General features: G+C 42.6%; 1 protein-coding gene across 1 annotated transcript; it reads left to right on the forward strand.

Annotated features, from left to right (window-relative positions):
• Positions 1 to 409: 409 nt before the first annotated feature.
• LSM11 (LSM11, U7 small nuclear RNA associated) lies at positions 410 to 11,150 on the forward strand. The gene is made up of 4 exons (XM_090289677.1): positions 410 to 848; positions 5,540 to 5,679; positions 7,593 to 7,676; positions 8,115 to 11,150. The coding sequence occupies exons 1-4, from the start codon at positions 410 to 412 to the stop codon at positions 8,523 to 8,525; spliced, it is 1,074 nt and encodes a 357-aa protein (XP_090145803.1). The 3' UTR covers positions 8,526 to 11,150.
• The last annotated feature ends 14,432 nt before the right edge of the window (positions 11,151 to 25,582 follow it).

Raw genomic sequence — 25,582 nt, forward strand, 5'->3', positions numbered from 1 at the left:
AATCCAGGGAGACTCATCCCCAATGGTACTCGGCATGAAAGTAAACTGGGACATTTCTTGCTTTCTTCCCAGCAGCTAAAGCCAGGAGTAAACAGCAGTCCGAGAAAGCAGAGAAACGCCTGGGGAGTTTGTTAACATGTTGGTCCGGGACTCGACCCCAGGGTATCTGGAGTATTAATGAACACGCTGAATGATACACACGTGGGGAGACGCTGCATTCAAACACTTTAACCCGTCACCCGCGAGCCGCAACCACGCGCCACGAGCCGGGCGGAGCTGACCGCGGACAGGTGCTGCCCTCCGGCGGCCGTGCCGGCGCGGTGCGCCCCCGTTCCGCGGCTGCGCAGGGCCGCCCTCTGGCGGCTCCGCTCCTTCTTCCCATCGGCCTCAGCTTGCGGGCCTTTCAAACATGGAGGAGCGGGAGCAGGGGGCGAGGTCGCCTGGCGCCGGGAGCCCCGCGGGCCCGCCCAGCCCGCGGTTGGATGTCAACTCGGACAGCTTCGACCCGCTGCTGGCCCTGTACTCGCCCTGCCCGCCTCCCATCCCCTATCCCAACGCGCCCTGCTTCAACAACGTGGCCGCGTACGAGAGCTTCCTCAGGACCGGGGGCCGGGGCGGGGGGCGCGGGCGGGCGCAGGGCGCAGACCCAGCCTCACGGGCCTCCGCCGCCGCTCGACCCTCGAACAGGACCCGCCGCCGTCCGGACGCCCCCGCCCCGGACCCCGAGCGCATCGAGCGCCTCCGCCGCCTCATGGTCAAGAAGGAAGGGGACGAGGCCGACCGGGAGAGCCGCCGGCCTCCGGGCCGGAGCAGGAAGGCGCCGCGCAACGTGCTCACGCGAATGCCCTGTGAGTCCGGCGGGCGCGAACCGGGGGCCAAGGGGGCACCTGCGGGGTGGCAGGGGCTTGGCGTGGCGTATTAGGGGGAGGGTCTCGTGAAGGTCCGCCGGGACAGTCGGCCGCCGCGGGGAGGTCGTCCTTGAATAATGTGGGAAGTGGGCGCGGTCGTGCGGAGTAATGAAGGGTCCGCACGCGCCGGGGCGAGAGGCAGAGCGGGAAAGCGGTGGCGGGAATCAGGAGCGATGGGGAGGGCCTGTGCAGGTCATGGGTGTCGGTCTGCAAAGGCGGTGGGGTCCGTGAGCATCTGCAGGAAAAGTGGGGCCTGGAGACCATCGGAAGGGCTTGAAGAGGAGATACGAGGTCACGGGGACCGCAGACGCAGGTGCACAGCCAGCATCGGCCAGTGGGGTGTGGGGACGATGGGGTGGAAAGTGGGGACTTCTGTTCTGAGAGCACAGGGGCCCTAACCTGCACCCCTGCGCATGGAGTGACGGCTCGCTCTCCGGTGCTGTGAGCAGAAGGGTCGCAGGGACTTGCTGCGCACAGGCTCATCTTGCCAACTCTCAGATGCTAGAATACAGCGGGCACAAATGCCACTGAAACACCGACGCTGTTGTACAGCTCTTGGAGCCCCTAGCAGATCCTTAGAGTGAAGCCATAAGCAGCAGAGGTGGCTAACATCTGAATTAGGTCGCCATGAAAACAGCCCAGCAGTTCTGACATCTGCCTGGTGAAGGCGATGACCTATTTAGCCATTCAGAGCATCTGTATCCTGATGGCTAGACTGTGCCATGATTAGCTCCCTGCCCTGGGAATGGTGGGTTGTGTTAAGCAAGGCTATATTTTGTTTTATTCCTAGAAATGTGTTTATTAAGAGAGAAACATTCTGAAAAGCTGTGTGCTGTTAGGGGTGCCTCTGTCAGATAATTCCAGAACATCCCCGCCCAAGCTGAGGGTTCACCCCAGGGTGCTTGTCCAGCAGAAACACAAAAATGGAGCATCATGTCCCTAAAGTAATGGGGAACCTGATTTTCCTTCTCTTTTTGCCACATCAGATCTTTGAAATGCTCCCCAAGCCTCAGAACGTAACGTTCCTTTCCATGTTGCCAGTTATTGCTCTGCAGCTGAGATTGTCAAGGAAAAGAAATATTTCTATGTGGTGGGCGGCTTTAGCTTATCTATGGGGAACCTTCGCTCTATTGTTCTGACCGAGGGTGAAGACCAGCTTTGTGGACTTTCAGTTTGCTCTGAAAATTGTAGTGGTGCTGCTGGAGACAGTCGTGTGTGTGTGCATGAGGGAGAAGGGTAGGCATCACAGAGAGTTGATGGCCTCCAGAAAGCAAAAACACAAAAGCAAAAAACAAAAAAAGAACGGAAGCATGGGTGAAGCTTAGATTTATTCAAGGAAGAGTTCCTGTAAGAGGTAAGTGAGCTTTAGGTCTTGAAGTTAAGGAGGCGCACGATTTCGAATAACGGTAATTATTTGAAGATCAGGCTATAGAGGTGTAATTTACATAGAGCAAAATACACCCTTTTAAAGTGGTTTGAAATCATGGCCACAGTCAAGACACAGAACAATTCCATCGCCCCAAAAGCTTCCTCATGCCCCTTTGCCAGTCGGGTGATCGATCACTTTGTTGCCACTGATTATAGCAACTGTTACTGGGCCCGTAGGTGGTGTTCCCTGCGGAGCCTTTTGCATGCATGCGATCTCATTTCATCCTTAGAGGCAGCTTCAGAGATGAAGAAACGGAGGCTTGGTTATTGCCTGGTGTGGCCCAGGGTCACATAACTGGCCACTTTGCAGCCGCGGGTCCTGGTTGTCCGACTCCAGGGCCTCTGTGCTGACCTCGAGGCGAGTCTCAGGAGAGGGCACTCCACTGTTTCCTCGCTTGCTTGTTTTTGGCGTGTGCAGGGTGCTGCCTAGGCGAGGCCGAGGGTCTGTGTCCAGAGCAATGCGAACGGAATTTGGGTCCAGAGAGGAGTTTGTTGCTAGAATGCGTGACAGAGCCAAACCTACGCGTCTCCGTTTGACTTTGTGATGACAGAGTGGGAACCATGTGTGTATTTGAAAGCAAATGCATTTTCAGGGCACATGTTTCTAGGAGCTAAGTTCCTGGCAGTAAAATGTGTTTGGGGGCAGAGAGGAACACAGGGCTCTGGCTGCCTGTGTTTGAGTGCTGGCTGCTCCACCCCAGCTGTTGTGGTTTAGGCAAGTGACTTAACCTCTTTAGGGCCTCGATCTCCTTGTCTGTGAGGGGAGGACAACGATCGACTCTACCTGTTGTTGCAAGGGTTAAATTAGTTCACGCACGCAAAGCAGTTACAACAACAACCTTCCTCAGCGTTCTCGGTGAATGGTCAATGTCACTGTTAGACTGTCAGTAGACGCTCCAGGTCAGGAGGCACGTAACCTGCCTGCACTGACTATTGGCTCAGCTGTTTACTAGGAACGTCACTAGTAAATTATATGAGCAAGTTACTTAAACTTCTGAGCCTTGGTTTCCTCCTCTATAGAATGAGGTGAAATAGGTCGTGAGGATTAAATAAAATAATGGTACATAAAGTTAAACGTACCACAGGGCGTGGCCCATACTGAGGGCTCAGTAATTGGTGATAATGATGGTGACAGTGATGATGATGACATGATTGGTTGTGGAAAGAGAAAGATCTTAGTTACTGAGAATCTATTGTTTGAATTATGTGATGGCCACCAGCAGAGAGAAGTAAGAATGGAGTTAAGCATGACCTGGATTCAGAGGAGTGTGCCCCAACCATGGTGGCAAGGATAAGGGGATTTGGTAGAAAAACTTTCTGCAAAAATGAGGCCTTTTTTTCCTTTGGTCATATTAAGTTTTTATAAGCTTAGCTCATGCCTATTTGGAGTTTGTCACAGAGACTCAGATGGGCATTTTGGGTAGAATGGGAAGCTCATTGTCGCTGTGGCAGTTTGCTTGGGTAGGTGGAGCTGGTGATCACAGGAGGAGAGAAATGCCTCCTGGAATTGCACCTTATTAAACTTTTGGAAGGAAAAAAAATCAAGAGAAAGACACAGATGTGAGAGTTGAAAGACCTGAGTTTCCCATTTGTTTAATTAGAATAAGACACTTGTTAGGCTACGTGCTTGTCCTTTCTCTTTGAATTGGGGGTGTGAAGGGAGAAGTAGTGCCCTATTTTTTTTCAAGTTAGAAAAAGTGATCTTTCCACTCTGTGGGAACACGTGTGTGGTGAAGTGGGGGCAGTGTATGTATATAGGCAAAGGGAGTAATCCAAGCGTTGTGGTCAGTTTTCCAAGAAATTGAATTATAGATATTTCTTCTTGAATCTAGAAGCTAACTAGTCATCTAACTTCATTTTATGAATGAGGAAACTCGGACTAGTAGAGAGAAAGTTACTCACCAAGGTCACACTACTAGAGCTAATAAACTAAAAGTCATTTACGATGCGGGATTTAACAGAGTTTGTAACATATATCCAGCTACATGTACATGCACACACACACACACACACACATATCAAAGGTTCAAAGAATTTTAGACTGTTGCTAGAGGAAGGGTAGATGAGGAAGGTCAGACCAAGGTTCCCTAGATCCTTTCCAGGGCTGCTGTTTCTGCCACCCTGCTTCACCTGGCCCTTGTTGCTGCCTCTTCAGTGAGACGTAAGCTCCTACTTCTCATGTGTTGTGTCACTTTCTTCCAAGAGTGTTTTCTTGTATTAATTTATCACTGCTATCATTTATAAGCCCGTCCGTGAGAGAAGAATGGGGTTAAGAGTCACCAACTTAGTTACTCAAACTGAAGTGCAGAACTACTGTTCTCTTTTATGCCACTGGAAAGAAAACAGGGTAATTTTTTGTTTGTTTACTATCAGTGGCAGTAATCTTGAAAGAATTTTGCTCTGCAAACTTGGGAGGGAGGGAAAGACTTTGAGACTGCATGAGCGTGAGTGTGTGTGTGTGTGTGTGAGAGATTTTCTTTTGAGAGTTTGTATATACTATACAGTATAGACAGCAAATTGTGAAGAGTAATTAACACGAAGTAATAAAAATAAAATTCATCTCCATTCCCAAGCTCTGCAAAAAAGAATCCATCGTAGTAAAAGCTGAAATTATAATCCCAGCATCCTTATGCATGGTCACAGTGCTGTTTTTACATGGTGCTCATCAGCAATCTCATAGGAGCCAAATGCTCAGCAGGTGTTACCCCAGCAAGGCTTGGAATACACACAGTTTGACTGCTAGTGTGAAGGTGATATACATTGAAACACTTTAAACGTATGAATAAGATTTTTGGTTCTTTAGGGGGCTCAGGCTTGTTATGTGGTTCATGAGAATTATCCTAAAAAATGTTGTCTTAACAAGACACAGAACTGAGAAGGATCTAGCTGCTATGTACATTTAACGTGGTATTTCTTTTTTGCCCAAAAAGGTTTTAAATGATACATCTTACAATCGTAGGCTATGGGATACACAGAAGGTGGGACTTTTGGATGATAGCCATTCGCATGGTTTATCCACGTTATGGTGGAATCTTGTCTTATTCCAGTGTGTGTTCCTGTCACAGCCTGCCTGTTCCCACAGTGAGCTTGCCGCTGCACCACGCTGCCTTGTGTTCCTGGAGATGGATGGGTGGTCGTGGTTGTCAGTTCTGGGAGTGAGAGCAGATGCTCATGCTATGCTGACTATTCTTCTCTTGTTTCAGTGCATGAAGGCAGCCCTCTGGGTGAACTCCATCGTTGTATCCGGGAGGGGGTGAAGGTGAATGTTCACATCCGCACTTTCAAGGGACTTCGGGGCGTCTGTACAGGCTTCCTCGTTGCATTTGACAAGTTCTGGAATATGGTAATTAAGCCTTCCTCCAGGGGCTGGAGAACCTCTTGGGGATGAAATCTTTTATAAGTAAATGTCCTGAGTAACCTTATACAGCAAAACCCACAGAATAACTGCCCAGAAGAACTAGAACCCTTACACTCTCTTGGGAAACAACAAAAAAGTTATTTTTATTGTTTTCTTTTCCTTAAGGCAGTGGCTTTCAGCTGGGTGATTTTGCCCTTCTTTCCCTCCCAAGGATATTTGTCAATGTCTGGGGACATTTTTTGATTGTCACACTGTGGAACAGGGTGCTCCTAGCACCTAGTGGGTAGAGGCCACGGATTCTACTGCATGACCTACAGTGTAGACAGCCCCGCAGAACAAAAAATGATCCAGTGCAGAATGTTTTCAATGCCAAGGTTGAGAAACCCAGCCTTATGGAATAATTACTTATTTCACCTGTTTAGTAATTTTGTATTGATTTTCTATTAAAAATATTTATCAAAGTCCCCCTTTGGCTGGGCAGAAGTTTCAGAAAGGAACTATCACTCTTCTGTTTTTGGAAAGATAGAAAAAATGCAGTAAAGATGAACTTAAAAAAAGAAAGGTAGACAAGGATAGAGGGGAAGCAGTCATATTGATGAGCAAGATACTTTGCATGGTGTTTCTTTATGAAGGAGTATTCCCCACACCCCCAGCCTTATAGAAGCTACTGTTTACTAGATAGTTGAAGAAAAGAAGGGATATATTATATTATAGCACAGCTATAATGTGAGGCAGTTAAAATAGGAACCTCTAAGGGCTGTCTAGTGTTTTTTTTCCATATGGTCGTCCATCTCCAGCTTCTCTTGTCCCTGTGCTTTACCTCCATCAGTGCATTCTCCTGGATAATAGTAATAGTTGCTAATATTTAGTAAGCACTTATGTGCCAGATTCTGTACTAAGGACTTTATATAATATCTCAATGAGTGAATTGAAGGTCTGTTACTGTTCCATTTCACAAATGAAGGAATTGAGGCTATAGATTTTGGAAGATTGGTCCAGATCACACTGTTAGTAAGTGGAAGTACCAGGACTTTATTCTAGATCTTTCTGACTTGTAAAACCATGTTTTCAACCATCATGGAGTTGGAAAACTTGGATTTTGAATCCTAACTTTGCCACTCGGTAACTGTGTGACTCTAGGCAAGGTGATTTCTCTGAGGCTCTCTTTTCTCGCCTCTAGAATGTGAGAAAAAATATTTTATTATTATAATGTTACCTTTGAAGGAAAAAGCTTTAAGAGGACATTTGTAATAATAGTGCTGGTAGTAATAATACTGTCAGCTTGTATTTGTATGGTGATTTACACTTTTCAAAATAATTTCTCACACACAATCTCGTTTGATCCTAACAGCTGTCCTGTGAGGTTGATCTCTCAATGATGAGAATTCACCGGTAATTCAGTGTGTAACTGGTCAATCTCTGTTAATTGCTGTCATAAAACTTAGAAACTGGAAAGGGAAAAGAAGCAGTAGAGTATTGTTTCTCAATGCATCTTGGCTGTTCTATAGCAGAATCACCTGCGATTTCTGGTTAAAACAGAAAGTTCCTAGGTTTCACCCCAGACTTACTGAATCTGAATCTCTAGGAGAGTAGTAGCCTTGGATTCATACTTTAATAAGCTTCCTACATATTTATGCACAGTGAAATTTAAGAGTCTCTGTAGTTGTAAAGGCCACTTACAAAAGAGGAAATCTGCCTTGTATCGTTGCCACTTGGAAATCCTACTCAGAGGGGGCCAGGTATTAACTTTTCTTTCCCTGCCCAATAGCTAAGTCACCTGTTAAGTTTAATTCTGCTACAATTAGATGTTATTCTGCCTTTTAAATTTTTTCCTGAAAGCTGTAGAAATAATATTTTTAACTCTGCCTCATTTTTTCCCCTTTGGGCTGTTTCTCTAGGCACTTACTGATGTGGATGAGACCTACCGAAAACCTGTTCTAGGCAAAGCATATGAGCGGGATTCTTCACTGACTCTCACGAGGGTAGGCAGTGTCTCCCCATTTCCTGAGCACTCAGCATGCTTCCAGCTTAGGAATGAAAATCACTGAGCCCAGTGACCGAGTTTCCTGGTGGGAAAGCCCTGATGCTGTCATCCAGGTGTGCCCGCACCAAGGCCTCCATTCGTCTCTCTTCTGCGTCCAGCTAATCTCAGATGCGTTCTGCTTCTGACCTGCAGCAAGTTACCTCTTACAAGGCTTAAAAGTCTTTCAGTTTTACCCTGTAGAAATAAGCAGGTGCCTTTTCTCTTGACATACTTGCTGATTTATCTGAGGAATGGGTAGAAATAGAAAATTCATAACTAACCTTTTAAAAGTTTCAAAACAAGTTGTCCACAGAGCATGTTTAAGGAACTTGTTTTTTTCCCTGTATGTTGACAGAGAGATGTTAAAGGCTAATATTTGTTATTGCTTTCCTTATAGCTATTTGATCGACTAAAACTTCAAGATTCTTCCAGGAAGGAGGCAGATTCTAAGTCTGCAGTTGAAGACTCCACTCTGTCCAGATACTCCCAGACATCCACTTGGAAGGTAGCCTCAGTGTGGGGAAGAGAAGACACTGACCGGGGTTCACGCAAGCAGTCCCGCTCTGCCCCTTCTTCCCTGCAGGCATCCACCAGGGAGGAGTCCAGGTCAGAGCTGTCAGGGAGGACTATGCGGACCGAAGGGTCTAGTGTGGAGGGAACCTTTTCCAGAGCTACCACGCTTTCTAGGGGCCAGTCCCGTAAGAAAAAGAGAAAGCCCAAAGTAGATTACCAGAAGGTATTCACTAGACATATAAATCAGATTTTCATTCGAGGCGAGAATGTCCTGCTGGTTCATCTTGCACAGTGACCAGCTCAGCCTCACTTGAGCTTTGGCTTTTAGAAATAAAATGCATGAATTGCTGCTGTGCTGTATCCTAGTATCCCAGTGAAACCCTGAGTTGGAATGATTCCCACTAGGACTGCATGTGTTGAGGAGAGAGCCAGGCTCGGGCTCTGGGTGATGAGCTCCCTCAAGGGGAGACAGGCCTTGGGAGGGTGGGTGCTTGCATTAATATCAAGGCAAAAGCTGCACACGGGTATACACATCTGATACTTCAGACACTCAAACCAAATATAAGAACTTCCATTTGAATCAGGAGTTATGATATGAATTGACTTCACCCCATGGGACTCTATAACATGGGGGAAAGAAACTCATTTTACAAGCTGGTGCCCTCAGTACTCATGAATTTGAATCTAAGAGTAGCAGTATACATTGCCTTGGTGCCCTGCACCCACATTCTGTAACTGACTGTTAAATTTTGCTCAACACCATTCTCTCTTAATCAAGAACTGTAATCTATTATCTGTGGATAGCTATAAGATCTAAGAAAGCTACAGACTTACATAAGGGTAAGATTTGAATAGTTGGTATGCTTAAAGCAGCCAGCAATGAGTGCCCCGTGTTTATCCCTCTCCCTTTTGAGGAACATGGGACCTCAGCAGTCTCCCCTCACCAGAGGTAACTTCTGTGAATGGCATACCAGGTGGGACTATAAGATGCTCATGTGGTGGCTTCTTGTCCTTTTCTCTAACTTCCGTGGCATGGTGCTAGTGCATGTACCCTGTGTAGTGCCCCTTTGTGACCTGTCCCGTGAACTTTGTGGCAAGGGACTCTGACCTTCATGTCTGGCTTCAAAGAGAGTGCTGCATGAACTCAGTAATATACATGCATCGTACAGCTGAGAGTCCCTTTTCCAGGTAGGGCTGGCCCTGTGTAGAATAGCTTTCAGGATGGTTTTCCATGAGACAGCGGTAGTAGTTTTATTATTCCCTGTGTCAGGCCAAAGAGCTTCTCACACACTGCAGTGAGTGCTGCCTGTCAGGGACACGTGACTCACAGCCTGGCTTCCGTAACAGGAATGCCACAGCACTCTCTAATACTACTTGAATCATATTCAAGTGCAGAATAGGCAATATTGATTTTTTTGTTTTGTTAATTTATATTTGGTTTTATTTTAGTTAACTCATGTTCAAAGTGAGAATAAGAAATAGCTAATTAGCTAAAATGCTTGAAAAGAAAAATTTCCCTGCTGTATTTGTTGTGTAACTGAGATAAGCCTTCTGAAAAGTAGGGTGAGTGAAGTTTGTGGGGCTAGGGTGCCTTGTCCTTCTGAAGTTAGGTCACGGCTCATCATATAACGAAAGGAGAGCAGGCTTAATCCCTCTGTGCCTCAGTTTTTCCCCACCAGACACTTACCTCACAGGAGCACCGAGACAAGTAATTTTAGGAAGGCCTTTTAAAGTGTCTAAACATGTGTAAGTGCCGTGAGTGATTTTTACTAACCCTACTTCATAGTTTGGTAAGAATTCTTATGGGCAGGGCTGGTGCTACATAAGGAAGTAATCTCTGCAGGTGTCATAATCACGGTCTTGCTGTCATCGGAAGGCAGTGGTATCTTCGGGAACTGTTTTCCATATCCCATTCCTCCCTCCTCAGGGACAGTGGAAATTTCAGAAGAGTATCTTCAGTAAGAGGAGAGTAACATTTCATGGGTCCTCCCCTGTATCCTAGCCCCGCCCTTTTCTGGTCATTATCAGAAAGAGTTCCCCTGAACTGCTCAGGGGTTTATTGTACCAAAGGGAGAATGAGCATCTAAAAATGACACATCCCCAAAGGAATTTGTGGAAACTGTTTTGTTTATTTGTTTCTATTTTAAAATGCATCTTAAATATGCTTTTTAGAGCCAGAGCAGATGCACTAAACATTCAGAGAGGTTCCACGTCACAAACTTGAACAATCATCTTTGGGATCTGCCAATCTAATCTCTTCTAACTAGTGTATCTCAAATCTCAGTTCCCCAATTGATAGTTTAATCCTCAGGCACCCAGGCTCTGTCTCCATACCAGTCTACCCTGGTTGGCTGTCCCCATCTGTCTGCCCTCTTGTTCCTCAGCTAGAAGCTGTAATGGATACTAGATTTTCCCAGTAAAGTAGAGATTTGAAATCAAAAGGAATATAGTCAATTTCTATTCATTCTAGTGCCAGACTAACTATAACCTGATTTATTTTAAACACATGCTTTTTTCATGTTCGTATACATTTTTCATATATCCATATAAGGATTGATTTACTTCTTTTCTGCCCACCTTGACAATTCTGGCTCTGAAAATTATTTTAAAACTGTGATCTGTTTTATGTGCCCATTTATTTCTTTGGTTTGGAAAATGATCCTAGAATGAATGACCTATCTAATAATGTGCTATTCTGTACAAAGTGTGAACTTTCTTAGAGAAGTCAGTTTTTAAAAATCATTGCCTTTTTCTTTATTATTGGAGAAATTTTTCTTAAGGAAGAAAAAATAGGTCCTAACAATGTATATGCTGCTCAAAAAATGACAGTCTAGGCCATTATAGTAAATTGCTATGGAAACAACTGGAGTCTTCCTCAGGAGGAGAGAAAAGGGGCAGTAACAGCCAGAATGATGGAGTCCTGGAATCCCCCGCGCCCCCCCCCCCTCCGGCTAGCTTACCTCAAGGGGGATCAACGTGGCTGCGTTGCATAAAACTGGCTTCTAATATTCTCCAGAGATTTGGATTTAGGAAACTTGGTAGGAAAAGTACTTATTTTTGAACATCCAACTTTGGTTCTTCAAAGTAATCCCTAAACATGAGATGTGTTTTCTAGACACTTCACAGGGCATACCTGTGTTCTCGAGGTCCTCTCAGGAGTTTCCAGCTTTGTTAGGTAAGGACAGGGGCTTAAGAAATGGAAGATAATGTTTTCACACTCCAAAGCCATGTGCCATCCTTTGTACATAGAGTTAGTTCTAATGCTGTACCGTGAGGAGAACTTGCACTTTCGGTTGTCCGTTCTAGTGTCTGGGAAGCATTTATGCTTTCTTTCAGAAACGATCTTATGACAGAGCCTGGTGCACATCAAGTCAGAAAGCCTAGATACCATTAGCATTAAAGTCTAGGTGCATAGGAATCCTTGCTATGAGTTGTTAGTGGATCAAGAGGGCTGTTATCTATTTTCATGGTGAAATAGCCCAGAGGCACTTTCAGAGATTGTCAGGTCATGAGCTATGAGCTGCCCTTAATCCTCAGAAGCCTTTCAGAAATGTGGGTGTACTGCTTCTGTCCCTAGAGAAAAAACAGAAACCTAATTTGATGAAGAGTAGGTATTTGTATTCCTGTTTGCACTATACCTGTAGCAGTGGACATGGGTAAAATCACAAAATAGAATAGGTTCTGTAAATTACTTCTTTAAATTTTGTATTTAAGAAAAGAATTTAAATTATTCAAAGACAACTAGCTGTCATTGGTGCTGCCTTAAAGTTTTCCAGTCCTTTGTGTATTTTTTATGAATGAAGTGATTGCTGTGGGAAGGTCAAGGTTTATATAAGGATATCATGATAGAAATATCATGGTTTTGCAACTGTTGTAATTTTTCTTTTCCTGTGTCAGATACAGAATGCAATCAGCCCCTTTTCAGTCACATCTGTTCATCAGCCCATGTTTTTCTGGGCAGTAACTTCCAGAAGGCTTTCCTTAGTGATTGTAAAGCAATATCTTTCTGGGCCTGTGTTGCAAAGGTCGGTGGTCTGTCATCCTTTCTGGCAAATTGAGTTACTGGATTTAAGATAAGCCTTTGGGGTTTCTGTGACTATTTCCTGGGCTCTGAAAAAGGGTTGGGCCTTCTTTACTCTTAGTGTTTTGAGTATTTTTCAAATGCTTGTAAGTTCTCTTGCACTCCTCTAATAAAAATGAAAGCTCTCTGTCAAGAAATGGCTTTGGATGATTCGGAGATCTAGGGCAGGGAGTGGGGATAAGTACACCTGAGACCTTCAGTTGGTCTTTTATTTATTTAGAAATAAAAGTAGTTTGATAAGCAACCAGAGTTAGTGCTTCTTTAAAAATACTCTGAAAAGATGGAACTGTCCCTCAGGAAAGCTATAAAAGCTATTCCCAGCACATTGCAATTGCTTTTGATTTTTAGTCTTTTGGAGCAAATGTCTGATGTTTTTAGAGCTATGGGGAAAAAATGTCTAAGAATTTTAAGGGATTTTATTTGAACAAGGATTATCTGGCTGTATTATGTGTGAGCTAGGTTCTAGGGCAGCTGCCCAGTTCTTTGTCTGTTGTCCTGACAGTAAAGCAGATAGTAAGTGATGTCTTGAAAAGTGATTTACTTATTTCATACTGACATCTTAAGACATTAGCCTTCGAGGCTACCCTGGGGATACCCCTCTGCACCGTGACTTATTAATGTTTTTATAGACAAGGTAAACCTGGATGACTCTCTGAATTTTTAGTTTTTCTGTTCATATACCAGCTGCTAAAAGAAAAACTGTGACTTGTAATCTTGTCTTGAAATTACTCCTAATGTTAAGTTCACCTAACCCCTTCCTGTTTTGGGAGGATTGCTGCTAGTAACGTTGGTTTGCAATGTTCTGCTTTAGATATGTGCCATATGGGAATCTGGAAATTGTAATAAATATGATTGTATTAATGTACTGACTGCTTTGTCTCTGCTGATTTTGGAGGGAGGGGAGAGGAGCAGGGAAGTTGTTACCAAGTGAAGATACTGACCTAGAAAGTTAAAACTTTTCAAGCAATCATTGTTGTAACCTTGTACCTTTTCTTTACCAAAGCACACATATCTAGATTTCTATCCTTAAGGGTAACTTTGTTCCTCCAAGTTTATTTGAAGTTCATGCTTAGAAAAGAAACTTGACCCACATTATGAATTATCTCCTCTAAGCCCCAAGCAATGGTAACTGCCCTGTGAATTCATTCCAACCTAATAGCTCACTGGTATTAATGCACTGTCTTCATGATCTGCTGAGGTCACCATTGACTGCTCCTTCTGAATATTTAACTACATCTAATTGATCCTCACTGCTTCCAGAAATGCCTGAATTTGCCATCAGTTTTTCTCTGTGCATTTAAAGAAAGTTGAACTGTGCAGATTTGCCACATTGGTTACTTGATCTCCTTTGTGTACTTCCATAACTGGGTTACTTTGGGAAGATGGACAAACAGAAATCATATTGATTCTTAGGGAAACCTCAAGTTTACTATCAAGACCCAATTCTCCACTTTGAAAGAATATGTTATATTACTGGGCTCAGCTGACGTACAGGAAATTTCTAACTACCAGATTAGTGGAGAAAAGGGAGGCAAAATCCAAATCCTCCAGTTCTGGCCATTGCTGTTTTGTTTCGTATCAAAGGTTTTTGATTAAGTAAGAATGTCCTCATTAATCAAAATAAAAGCAGAAGAATCAGCTAGCTTGACATTTAAAATATACAGCAACAGCTAAATATTGGCAGGAGAATGGAGGCCAGTGGCATGAGATATATCTATCATTCTTTCTCTATGCTTTCTGGATAGGAGTGGCAAGGAAAGAAAAAGTCTCTTGCCCAACTAACTACATTCTCTACTTGGATAAAAGTGAAGCTTTTTTCAGTCTGCTACGTTACCACTAGGTGGCAGTGGGTTAAAGAGAACTGCTTAACTAGAGGTCCCAGAAGGACCTGCATCTCCAGATCTGCAATCACTGCCACAATTAATTGTTAAATGCTCACCAGTCTGGACTGAGGTAATCAAGCAAAACCAATCTATCATCAGCTCAAGTGGCAATAGAAACGTTTCTTACCAATATTGAATTGACCTGATTTGAAGCTTAGGAAGCCTGGCCGATGGCAGTCAGCCAGTGAACATGTTTGGGGAAGTGTTTAAGAGTGAGATTGCCCAGTGTCCACTGTTTTAGGGTGTCTGTTGCTATTCTCACATCATGGGGTTCCTCGTTTCCTCTTGGAATACTGTCAACCTCACCCAGCCTCTTTCCACCTGCTGACCAAGGATCACCCTGGAACACTGTCACGAAGACCGTAATTCTCAGCAGCCGTCTCGATTTTGCAAACAATTCAGTCCCACCCAGTATAGGTGCCTGAGAGCCCATTTGTGAGAAAGGTTGCAGCTCTCCTGTGATTCCGCTACCAGAATTGAGCCTGCAAAACTGCAAGCGGATACGCTGTGGATTCAGAGGAAAATTTGTAATAGACACAGAAAAGTCTAGTTTCAGGCTGGGCCCTGGGCAGAAGGAGTGGGTGGACAGTGCTAGAAAGACTTGGCACTTCATGTCAAGGCCTTCAAAAGACCTTCCCCTCTTTACCTCAAGAAATAATTTCCCAGTGGCCTAGATTGAAGAGGAATACAGTATGTGAAATAATAAATAGATATTGTCTTCAAATGAACTAAAAATAAGATTACAATAAAAAAGCTTTGTCTCGTGTGTTTTTGGACCCTGGCAGCTTGTACTACACTTCACTTAATCACACTCTGTGGTGGGGAAGAGGACAGAATGTGGAATAAGAAATACTATCATTTTTGAGCATTTCCACCCTGTGCCTAGCATATTACATGCCTTACCTTGTTCAGCTACAACCCCCAGGAGAGGAGTATTTTTGTCCCTATTACGTATGGGAGGGAACTGAGACAGAGGTTAAGTGACTTTCCAACATCTCTCTGTTAATGGCTAATTTGCAGTTTTACCTAGATCTGACTCATAAGTTTATTGTTAGTCAATTGCACCTTAAAAATACTAGATTTCTTAGGCATTGACTAGAAAATTTCAAGGGCAAGCTGAGTTCTCCCCTTAGACTAATCAGATACCAGAGGGCTGAGCTAATGGCTAGTGGGTGTGCTCAAGTGTCTCTAGTCTCTTCTAACTTGTACTGTTCTTTGACTAGAAGTGGGCGCACACTCAGGCCTCCATGGCTTCCAGAGAGGACCAGGGCAGGAGGGTGGCTGCCAAGTGAATGCCAGAAGGTATTTCATCCCCAGGTAGCTTGGCTGTTGGAGTGGTGTCCATCCAGTAGTCTGTTAAAAGACGGTGGAGTGACTCATGGCCTTTCCCAGCTCTTCAGTATGCATTTGGAGAATCTGCCACTCCTTTCTTTCCAATATTTTCCAGCACTTGGGAAGAATGCTTGCTCTCAGTCTTGACTATAAATTCACTTTATTTAAAAAACTTCTCAGGGCTAAATTACAGATATCCTAAAGCTACAGAAAAAGAAAGGACCCATAGTCTTCCTCCTGAGACCTAAAAGGGGGCAGAAGCAGAAAAGTTTGGCAAGTTGTCTATCTTGTAAAATTACCCATCAACTTGACATGTTAATTTCCAGAATAAGGCAATCCCAAGAAGAGCCCACTTTCCTAGTCTCTTTCACCAGTTATTTCAGAGTCTCAGTTTCTGGGTCTCTAAAATAGGGATAATAACACCTGCCCCATAGGGTTGCTGATAGAATGAGCTCTGTCCAGACAGCGAAGACTTACTGTCATTCATGCTGTGATAAGCTTGCTTTGTGATGCTCAGAAGCTTTCTTTGCTTTCCTGTACTTACATTTCATGTCCTGAGACCAGGCCTGGCAAACAGATGGATACAGCTGCATGTTGTCATCGTTTATTGTTGCACAGGTGTTTGAAAGATTGTTTTCAGGCTGCCTGAATTCTCCCTGCTTCCTCAGTCAGCTCTCCCCAGGTTAAAACTTCAGAATATCATCAACTTCCCCAGTGCTAGGGGGGAGCTGTGTGCTCCCCCAAGAATGATATTAGGCTCCACGGGACATTCATTAGTTGAGGTTACGAAAGGACCACAGGGCACTGGAATGGTAATTTCCTACATGGGACCCCAGTGACCCAGAGTGAGCTAGCTCAGCTGGTCTGAGCATGTGGCTAATGAGGGAAGGGTCATGGTTTCACTCCTGTGTGGGCCAATTAGTGTCACGTGGAAAAGCACGCTCCTGGGACATCAGACAGCAGCCTTACATGTGTGTGGTGCTGGTCACCAAGATGGCTCAGTGTAGCCATCATCACTACTGAAAACAACCCAAAGCCTACATTTTCTTTCTTATTATTACATAGGCTGTTGTTTCCAAAACTTGGGTCATTTTCAAAACACTTCCATGTCTTTTGCCTTATCCTAAGTAGACCACTGTGTTTTTATTTATTCGGTATTTTTCTATAAATTGATTCACTTTTTAGCTTGTACTTCTAAAAGTGATTCATCAATTGAATATTGGGAAATTTATCCTAAATTTAAAGTACACATTAAAATACAACTACTGAAATTAAAATGTTTATCTTCATACTACCTGCAAACACCTCCTGAATCACAAATGATCAGTGTACTATGTGTTAATAAGTGTTACAGGTATATAAGCTGTGTGTGTGATAATAATACATTGTTTTATAGTAAAACGGTCACATCAGCAGAATCAGTATTCATAAAGCAATTGCTTTAGTGGTAAGAGTTGGGATCAGTGACTGGGGAGTTTCACACTTGACTCGATTAAATTATTCTTGCAGGAATTTTAACACCAAATGTCTTCCTAATAGCCATAAATATGTAGCTAGAAAACCTAAACTCTGAACAAATCTAGGTTTAATTTACATCTAGCTTTAGCTCAAAAGTCATGGCTTTTGTTAGCACTCTTTGCTAGTATTATTATTAACAGTGTGCTTCTTACACATCCTTATCATTGTCCATTTTATGATGAAACAAAGTACAAACATGCAAAGCAGATGTCTTACCTTGACAACATTCTTGTTCTCCTCTAGTTTTGAGGCAGATCATGCTAATCTCCCCAATTGGCCAGTTCCTAATGGAGATCAAGATACAACTTAATAGTGATGTTGATAATAAAAATGTATTCTTTAATTAATTGAGCATGCTACATCCAATCCAGCACTGGAGGACAAATACACAGAAAACACACACATGCATGCACACACATGCACACACACACACAGAGGCCTCTTTAGGGTGCAGGGAGAACTCAACCACTTCCATTTTTGAGGTTCCCAATACATTAAAAAATGAAGAAATGTCAAAGCAGAGTTGGAAAAGTTGTGTATATTTTACAAATTCAGGTTGAATGATGGGCAGCTTTCAGTCCTTTTAGTAATATGGAAACACGAAGTTGTCTGGGATGCAGAAGGGTGAGACAGTGAATAGCTGTCACTTCTCGTGTTCCCCATACTGTGTGGATCCTTGCTGGACTCACTCTCATTATTTCAGTGCTGCTTGGGTCATCCCACTTTCATACCTTTCTCATCATCCTTGGAAAGTCAATTGATAGCAAGAGGGCCAAACCATTCTGTGCCAAAAGACTTACTTAGACTAGAAAATCAAAGTATTAAGAGGCAGGAACCCAATTATAGCTTTTTTCCATTGCACGTAGACATGATGACTACTTTGACCACAGGAACTACTTTGAATGACTTTTCATTTGTTCTCTCTCTCTCTCTGTCTCTCTCCCTTTCCCTCTCTCCCTCCATCTCTCTCTCTCTGTCTCTCACTCATGGTAAAAAGTAAGGAAAGGACTCCATACCATTAACATCTACAATGTTCTTGCACAATACTTTCTGTAACAGTATGACTGTAATCAGGGAGTGCATATATGTATTTATATAACACAGTATTGAAATTGTATTTACTTAAGAATGATCTATTAGGATTCTGTTTGTATGGCCTTGTTCTAAGACTGATGCATACTTGCAATCTTTGCCTCTGAGGGCAGAAAGCGATTAGTTCATTTGGTATTCTGTGTGAGGAACCTGAGGCTCACATTACGAGCTCTTCCCTACCCTTGCCAAGTCCAATTATACCTCAGCAAGGCTCTCACCCTCTCCTCCCCTGTCCCCAGAGTTCATCTGAGCACATTTGTTGCTCCGTGAAAAGTATTTTGGCAGAAGCTGCCTTTCCCTGTACTGGGAGTCATCTGTCCTGACTGGCTTAGAATTGTTTTTAGTTACTGTGTGTTTGTGTATATAGAGACAGAGAGAGAGGGAGAGACATTTATATACCTTTATATGTCATGTTAATAGAGAGATCAATGCTATGATATCAAACAAGAGTGAAATAGAGGATTCCAAAATCATTGGAAGAAACTGGTTAAACCCTCACACTCCAGAGGAAGAGCCCAGGATTCTGAACGTGTTCTGTCCACTCTGCCTTTCATGATATACCTCTCAGGATATAACCCTCAATGATCACGCCTCACCTCTAGGCTCTCCTGCATTGAGGGGGTATTCAAAAATTAATGCTGACTCTTCATTTTGAAAGATATTACCAATGATCCACTAGACTTATCTTTGGTTACAGAGATCTTATCAGAAAGTAACATATCTGGGAACTCATACAACACAGGACTGCCAAATGCTAAGCCATGGCATCTTGAAATATGCAACTGATGCCTCAGTTCTTGGGGTAGCTAGAACCTCTGGGCCAGTCACCTCTAACCACAAGTATCCACAACTTCATCAGGATTCCTCAGGGAGAAGGGGGTGGTTGAATGGAACAAGCTACGAAGCTATGGCCCACAGTTATGTGAACATCGAATCTAATGAGGCTGATGACATCCAGATTGTTAGGCTCCATGTCAAGGAGCAGTAGTTAAGTTGCTTCACATCTCAAAGGCCAGTGGTAACATATGCCCATGCCCATCAAGGACAAAGGCACAGGGTAGCTACCAAAGGAGTTCGCATTTGAGGTGCCCCAGATGTCAGCGCGGCCCCTACATAATTTGCAGGGCCCAGTGAAAAATGAAAATGCTGGGCCACTTTTTCAAAAATCATTTCAAGAGGACAGCAGAGCATTAAACTAAGCATGCAGTCCTTGTAAACATCCATGAAGCCGGCCCTGCAAGAAGCACAGCACCAGGGCGAAGAGGAGCCAGTAGGAAGTTCAACAGGGGCAGGAGAGGGGCGGAGGCTTCTGAGCAGGTGCAGCGCCAAATCTGTCTACACGCAGATTGGATTCTTCCCTCTGTTTGTGACTGACAAGCCCTTTCAGTGGTGTCCAAGCTGGCTGTGCTCAGCAACCGCCCTAACCATGCATGAGTGGTCTTCGAATTAAAGCTATACCGTTATTTTGAAGTACTTTGAGAAAGTTCCCAAAGATATGAAATCCATCCACCCAATCTCAGAAATTTTCAATGGTGCAATTGTCAGTGGAAGAAAAGGAAGAACTATTAGATTCTTTAAGTATGACCTAAATATTGTAAAATTTGAAATGGTTTCAAAAACGTGATTTTTTAAAATATCACTTATGTGAACAAAATTTATAGTTAGTGATGACTATCAAGAATTCAAAGAAACCATCATTAAAAAGTCTTGATTGGATTTAAAAATCGTCATCAGCAATTGCTATTTCAAGCATAAAATCTGATGTTAAAGAGCTATATTCATAAAAAGCAAATGCAAATTTCTCATTAAAAATTAAAGAGATTATTTTTTAGAATTTGTATACAAATTTAGTATTTAGTATCTTCCCTGAATTTTGAATGTTATTTCTTATAATTATATAATGTAAAGAAAGAGTAATGAAGGCTTTTTCTAAGTCCCCTATGGATGCCGCAAGTCCCCTTCAGTTTACACCAGTGTGGACCTTAAACTATTACCATTTTTTATGTGTGTTATAAAGTGAAAATGTTGGAAGCAGCAATCTAGCCAGCAGCTTTCTGAAGGAGTTTGAAGTAACTTCTGTTTGTGCCCACTATTGATATTTGACTTAGGAAATCAAGACATGGCTAAAGCAGGAGTCAATCATGGTGACAATTAATAGTACTTCATAGAGGGGTTGAAATGAAAACATGAGATACTGTATGAAAATGCTCAGAACAATGCCTGGAGTATAGGAAATACTCAACAAATGGCTGTTACTATTACCTGACACCTTGGATAACCAACGAGTAACAAATTCTGTTGACTCTGTCTACAATGCCTCAGCTCTGTTCTTGACCTGACTTTCCTTTTCTCCTATTCCACTCCACCAAAATTTAGCATTTTCCCACTGCTCTTCTGACAGTTATATTAGCCTCTTAATGTGTCTTTCAGGATCCAGTGTCTATTTTAAACCCATCTGGTTCAGTGATGACACTTTAGGAGGAAATTAACAGAATATATAACTTAAAACTTATTCTTTCATACATTGACATTCAGAGTTTCCAGAGTTGGTTCAACAACTCAACAATATCAGGCTCAGGTTTTGGGAGTGTGTGTGTGTGTGTGTGTGTGTGTGACTGCTATAGCTCCAAGTACCACCTCCGCTCATGACACCCAGAAGCATGGAGGAAAGGAAAGGGGTGTTCCTGTGTATCTCCTTTTATCAGAGTGGAAAATTCTTCCAGAAAGCTTCTTAAGAGTCCCTCAGAATACATCTACCTCTAACCAGCCATAGGCAAAGAGCAATGGGATCACAATAATTCATTTAGATGTCTCGTTGAGCATAGTACTAGTCCTATACCCAAACAGAATTGGGATTCTGCTAGCCAGGAAAGAGTGATGGCTATTGGTCAAAAACCAACAATTTCAGCCAGCTCTTCCTACGCACCATTGGCAGGTTCATCAAGCATTTCTCCCTCAAATAAGAATTTAGTCTACTGAGTCCCTTCATCTAGAATTAAGTGTTTGGTCCCTAATCTGGCAGATGAAGTCAGATTTCAAGAGCAAATTCCTATTGGAGCATCCTGTCCTTTTCCTTCATAGCTCCTTACCACACTTTGTAATTATACATGAATTTAGAGAACTGCATGACTAGTGTCTCTATCCAACTAACTCCAGAATGTAAGCTCCACTAGGATTGTGTTAGTTTTCTTCATCATTATACTCAGCACCTAGCACAGTAGGTATTCATAAATATTTGTTGAGTGAATGAAGGTCTCTATACCTGTCCACGGAAGCAAGCAGAATTTCAACAGTTAGATATTTAATCTGGCAAAAGCAGGTTTCTATGTAGCTATCAAAAAAGGTTGAAAGAATTTGGTACCTCAACATCACTAACATTTTGTTCAAGAACTAATTGCCAAGCCCTGTGTGCACGTGGGACCATTAGTAATTCTGTAGCTATGCAAATTAAAACAGTGATGTATGATTTATAGCTTTAATAACATTCTGAAGGCTCTTAAATTTTAATCACTTGCAACATCCTTTTTAATATTCAATTACTTTATTAACTAATTAGGTCACTTGCTGAAAAAGCACATAAGGCTGGTGCTATTTTAATATCAGCTGAGCCTCACAAAATACCTTTGAAATTGTGCAAATGGTTTATTTATTTTAAACAGATCATTAAGATGCTATAATTAATAAACCAATTATGAAAAAAGGTCCAATAATGATAGATGCACAAGTACAATAGCAGTGTCCAATGAATTTGTCATTTTTATACATATACATCAAGGGGCAAAACTTAAATGAAAACCCACTGTAAAAAGTGCTTTCCTAAATAATTAATTTGTGTGATGACTGATAACCCTATCACAGCAAACCTTACTTGAGGCTTGTTCATTATGCAAACCTGCATTGTGTATTTTTGTTTCATCCTAATGACACTCACGATGGAAAATCCACAGCACACTAAACTCGGCATTCCTTGATTACTTACAAGGGCCTTAATTTGCAGACAGAGTTGGGCCCTTCATGACTTATCAGTGCGTTAGAGTAAGCCAGGCCTCCCAGAGGAGAATCAAGGAGACACATACGGGTCAGCAGCAGCCTTGTTTATTGATTTCCCAGCACTGTGTTAAGGTCTTCAAAGCAAACAAAGTGAACAAAGAAAGCTCAGGCCAAGCCTGTGGGGATTTTTCACCCAATATCTTCAAAGGAAACTGTGGATCATAGCACTAAGCCCACATTGCTGATATACAGAGATGTTGGGACTGGGGCTGAGGGTGGGTAAGGTACAGTTATTAGGCTTGGAGAGGAATTTTATTTCTAGGATTAGAGTGAGGAGAGAAGAACGAAGTCATTTTGCTGGGCTGGGAAAGAACACCATCAAATTCTAGAGGACAGGTCCTTTTTCTGTTGCAAAATAATATAATGAAAACATAATAGCCACCATTTATTGAGTGTTGACTACCACTAGACGCTTTGTTGACTGCCTGTGTTCTCTTCTTGGATAGTTCAGGGGATCTGTTTAGTTGACATTTGTTCACTGAGTGCCTCTGGGACCAGGCACTGTTCAAAGCACTGGAGGTTTGAGGGTGAACTGGACACAGTGTTTACGTTCTGTTGGGGAAGAGGGACAAAAATTATACATTGCAGGGAAGCAAAATATAAGCAATAGCTTTAGGCAGTACAAAGTGTCATGAAAAAGTTTAAACAGGAGAATGGAAGACTGTGACAGAAGCAGCCTAGGGCAGCTCTTTGTGGCTGTGTCCTTGGAGAAAGTCTATTCTAGGAAAGTAACATTTGCAAATGGACAGGAAGGTCTTGAGCCACGTAGAGTTTGTTCTTCCCCCAGTGTTCAGTTTTCTTCTGCTTCGCATCCTTTTGAAGTTAGTGGAGGTGAATGGGGATCAGGGTGAGAGTGGCAGGTGAGGGAGAGACCGAGGTAGCATTATTACGTTGCCATCATTATCATCCTTTTGCAAGTGCGGCCACCGTTTTGCAGTCAGACTCCAATATGAACTTGCATGCGTTTGGTTGCTTGTGTGTGCGCCAGTGGGTCCCAAACTGCAGAGATGGCTGCTGCTTCCATGCTCTCTGCAAGTGGTTGCAGCTATGTTTTATGTATTTCATCTGTTTCAGCATCTTCATGTTGTGCTGATGAAACTTTAAAATAGTCATAAATTTCCACATTGTTCCATGGATGCTAATTCTTTGGGAAGAGCAACCTTGCCCCAACAAGAAACCTGACATAGTGCTGCTCAAGTATGTGAGAAAAAAATATCATTCTGCCTAGCAGGAAACCTCAAAAAGAGCCCCCATTATCTCTGTCAATAGTGAAACAAGCAGTGGTCCAGCAAAGTGTGCCCTCCCTTCCTGGGCCCCTTACCTGGTGGACTGGTGGGACTTTTTTTTTTACATTTGTGGGTCCCAATATATACCCAACTCCCAGCCCAAGCTGAATTATCTCTGAAAGGTGTGTTAAGAACATTCTTTTCAAATGAGACGGGATGTCCACAGCCTACCACCCTGAACGTGCCCGATCTCATCTCATCTCTAATGAGACAAGGGAAGATTAAATATAATCAGACCCCAATATTAATGGATAACTGCTTCGGTGGGTGGGGTTCACTGACCCAGAGTGGATCTCCATCAGGGAATGTAAGTGAAAGGAGAGTATTAGTTGTACTTGAGTATTAAGGGAGCGAACAGCTGTGAATTTTGCCATCAATTTGGACAGGAAAAAGCTAGTATGGTGCATCTTTCAGCTCCTCAAGAGATAGTAAGTGTTGGTAAGGATAGTATTGGTAGAGAAAAGGGAACCCTTGTATACTGTTAGTGGGAATGTAAATTGGGACAGCCATCTTTTCAAAAGTTTTGAAGTGTGTTTTTACCATTCACCAATGAATTAAAAACCCTTTAAATATGGAATTATGAAGCTACAACTAACAGGAATTGAATGACTTAACATTATTGAAGAACCTTGGCAATGATGGCTGAATTCTGAGGATATATCTCTTATGGGAAGCCCATGGAAAAATCCCCAATCTGGGGCCTAGGACCCACCCATGCATGCCATATAACAATAAAATATTACATATAACCTTGACAGAGAAAAACACCACCATCTCAGATTGTACTCCCAACTGAAACCAACTGACCCTGTCATCTTCCCCAAATAGTTTTAGAAAGTGGCAAGGTAAAGGGAGAAAGAGAGAACTGAATAACAAAGGAAGTTGTTATGAGGGGTAAATGAATATTATTATTTACATACTTGAGTTTAAGCCACTTATTTTCTAGTGTCTGAGATATACAGGTGTATAAGCAAGTACATCCCAGTTTTTAATGATTTTTTAAAAGGAAATTTACTTTTCCATCATATGTGTACTGGAAATGATACAAATATGATTGCATCTGCCTAAGTATGGAATTGGAATTCCTTCAAATGTTTCCCTACATGATCAGGGTTAGAGTATGTTATTGCATATCCAAATATGTGATCTCCTACTGGATTGTGGTATACAATATTGTCATATTTACATGAACAATACAACTTGTCCTTCTCTACAAAACCACTTCCTCTGGCACTGAGCCAACCCATCACTTGAAGTTTTGCATTTTTGGTTTTCCAACGGTAATGTTCGATGAGGTGGTAGTTGTGTGGGTAATTTTTAAATAGTTTTGGGGGGAAATAGATCTTACATCCCCACAAATAAGGTAATAATCTCTGTGTAGGAATTCAAGGTGAGGTTTTATTTAATAAAGTAGTCATACAACTGAGATTACAGGGTTTTGAATATATACTTGATGCTAAGGGTTCTTTCAAAAACAGCCATAATTCACGGTTTGTGAGAGAACATCATATTTGTTAAAAAAAAAAAAAAAAAAAGAACAAAAGAACAAAAGAAAAAAGGAAAGAAAATAAAGAAAATCACTTTCCTGTTGTGGGGAGTGGGTGAGATTTAATTCCCATTTTTAAAACACTTATTCCCATGGTGTGCATGGGGATACAACCGAAGAATAAAATCTGAGGTTGCATTAGACTTTCTCCTTGAAAAGGCCAGGGGAGAAAATGGAGTCTGATCAAGGGCCCTTAGTCCAACTTAACTCAAGGCTCTCATGTGGACCAATTATCAATGCCCGAATCACTGCTTGCAGGGGAGTGAGGGGTTTTCTCAGAAGGACACACAGTTCCCATGTTACCTGCAGACACATAGAAGTTCCATTTTAAATGTTTTCCCATTCACTGGAAATCCATCTTGTACCGATTTGATCCTGCTATTTCCTGCCTTTCCCACTGGGAGGTGACTTCATTGTTTTAAAGAGTCTCGGCAAACATATGGTTTAGTGGAACAAAATGGAAGACATTTTGAAACACGTACACTGTAAGCCTCAAATTAGGCTCTCAGGAGAAAGAAGCTGTATATTAGAAATGTGGCCACGCATTTGGAAAGAGTGTTAGCA

Source organism: Furipterus horrens, unplaced genomic scaffold, assembly GCF_987537825.1.
Source record: "Furipterus horrens unplaced genomic scaffold, mFurHor1.1.pri manual_scaffold_10, whole genome shotgun sequence".
Lineage (NCBI taxonomy): Eukaryota > Metazoa > Chordata > Mammalia > Chiroptera > Furipteridae > Furipterus > Furipterus horrens.